This window comes from Triticum urartu, chromosome 1A, assembly GCF_056163025.1.
Source record: "Triticum urartu cultivar PI428250 chromosome 1A, HENAU_Tu73, whole genome shotgun sequence".
In the NCBI taxonomy this organism is placed as follows: Eukaryota; Viridiplantae; Streptophyta; class Magnoliopsida; order Poales; family Poaceae; genus Triticum; species Triticum urartu.
Window position 1 is genome coordinate 82,570,592 of NC_141873.1, and position 1,489 is coordinate 82,572,080.

A 1,489-nucleotide genomic window follows, 5' to 3' on the forward strand; every position below is an offset into this window, starting at 1 on the left:
TCCTAACAGTCCACAACGTCGAGGCAAGAACCCCAATGGTCAGCCACCTAATGTGGCGCAACACGGGGGGGGGGGGGGTTGCCTGGAGTTCGGCAAAGAGAGCGGGGAAGTTGTTATGGTCCCAGCTTCCACCCACAATCTCGTGAAAACAGCTCCATAGGAACTGCGCGGACACGCGGGTGAAGAAGATATGATTCGAATCTTCTTCAGGCCCACAGAGCGGGCAATGCCCATCACTAGGGCCATTGCGCTTTAGAACCTCTACGCCAGATGGAAGGCGACCATGAATCCATACGCCACAAGAAGATCCTAATTTTCAGGGGAAGGCGAATCTCCCATATGGAGGAGAGCACCTCATGGCCGAGCAAGGGGGCGATGGACAGGTAGAGTGATTTGGTGGAGAATTGACCAGACGGCTCGAGGCGCCATCTGGCGCGGTCATCGTCTGTCGTGAGATCAGGCTCATGGAGTGCAATGCAGTCAAGCAACTCCTGCCAGTCCGCATTCTCAGCCGGACCAAAAGGCCTCCGGAACGCAAGCCGCCCTAAGTCAACAAGGGCGGTCGCCATGGAGATCTGCTGGGCAACCGCGATGGAGAACAGGTCTGGAAAGCGGGCCGCAAGGGGCGTGTCACCAGTCCAGCGATCGAACCAGAACAGCATGGCGGTGCCGGAACCAATCTCGATCGAGGTCCCGATCTGGAGGACAGGGAGGAGCTGAAAGATGGATTGCCAGAACTGGGAGCCCCCAGATCGCTGGCAGAAGGCGAGAGGCTGGCCTTGGAGGTATTTCTGCTGAATGATGCGAAGCCACATGCCACCATCTCCGTTGCCTATCCGCAGAGCCACTAAGTCAGAAGGGCAATGTTCATGCGTTTGGAGGACATGATCCCGAGGCTGCCCTGGTCGCGAGGTTTGCAGATCTCAGACCACCTAACCATGTGGTACTTCTGCTTATCACCCTTGCCGGCCCAGAAGAAACGCCCCTGAATGGTGGCAATCTCGTGATATAGAGTCTCTGGAAGGTTGTAGAAGCTCATGATGAATAATAGGAGGCTGGAGAGGGACGAGTTAATGAGCACCGTGCGGGCCGCTTTCGAAAGCCACCGACCCTGCCAGGGCTCGATACGGTGCTGGAGCTTCCCCACTGTGGGGCGCAGCTCGGCCACCGTAAGCCTGTCGTCACTAATGGGTATCCCCAGATATGTCGTGGGGAAACACCCAAGCTGGTAGTTAAGCCGATCCGCTATGCTCTGTCGCTCGTCTTGGGCGTAACCCAAGAGCATTACCTCACTCTTGTCGAAGTTCACCCGAAGGCCGGACATCTGCTGGAAGCACAATAAGAGGAACTTCAGGTTCGAAATATCACTCTCCGATCCCTCCACCATGATAATGGTGTCGTCCGCATATTGGAGAAGGGAGACCCCGTTGCCTCCAACTAGATGCGAAACTATCCCCTTAATGTGACCCGCCGCCTTGGCCTTATCGAG

At 56.4% G+C, this 1,489-nt stretch overlaps 1 protein-coding gene across 1 annotated transcript; it reads right to left on the reverse strand.

Moving 5' to 3' along the window:
- Positions 1 to 236: 236 nt before the first annotated feature.
- LOC147990142 (uncharacterized) lies at positions 237 to 815 on the reverse strand. Its single transcript, XM_087537256.1, has one exon. The coding sequence runs from the start codon at positions 813 to 815 to the stop codon at positions 237 to 239; it is 579 nt and encodes a 192-aa protein (XP_087393382.1).
- Between the last annotated feature and the right edge of the window lie 674 nt (positions 816 to 1,489).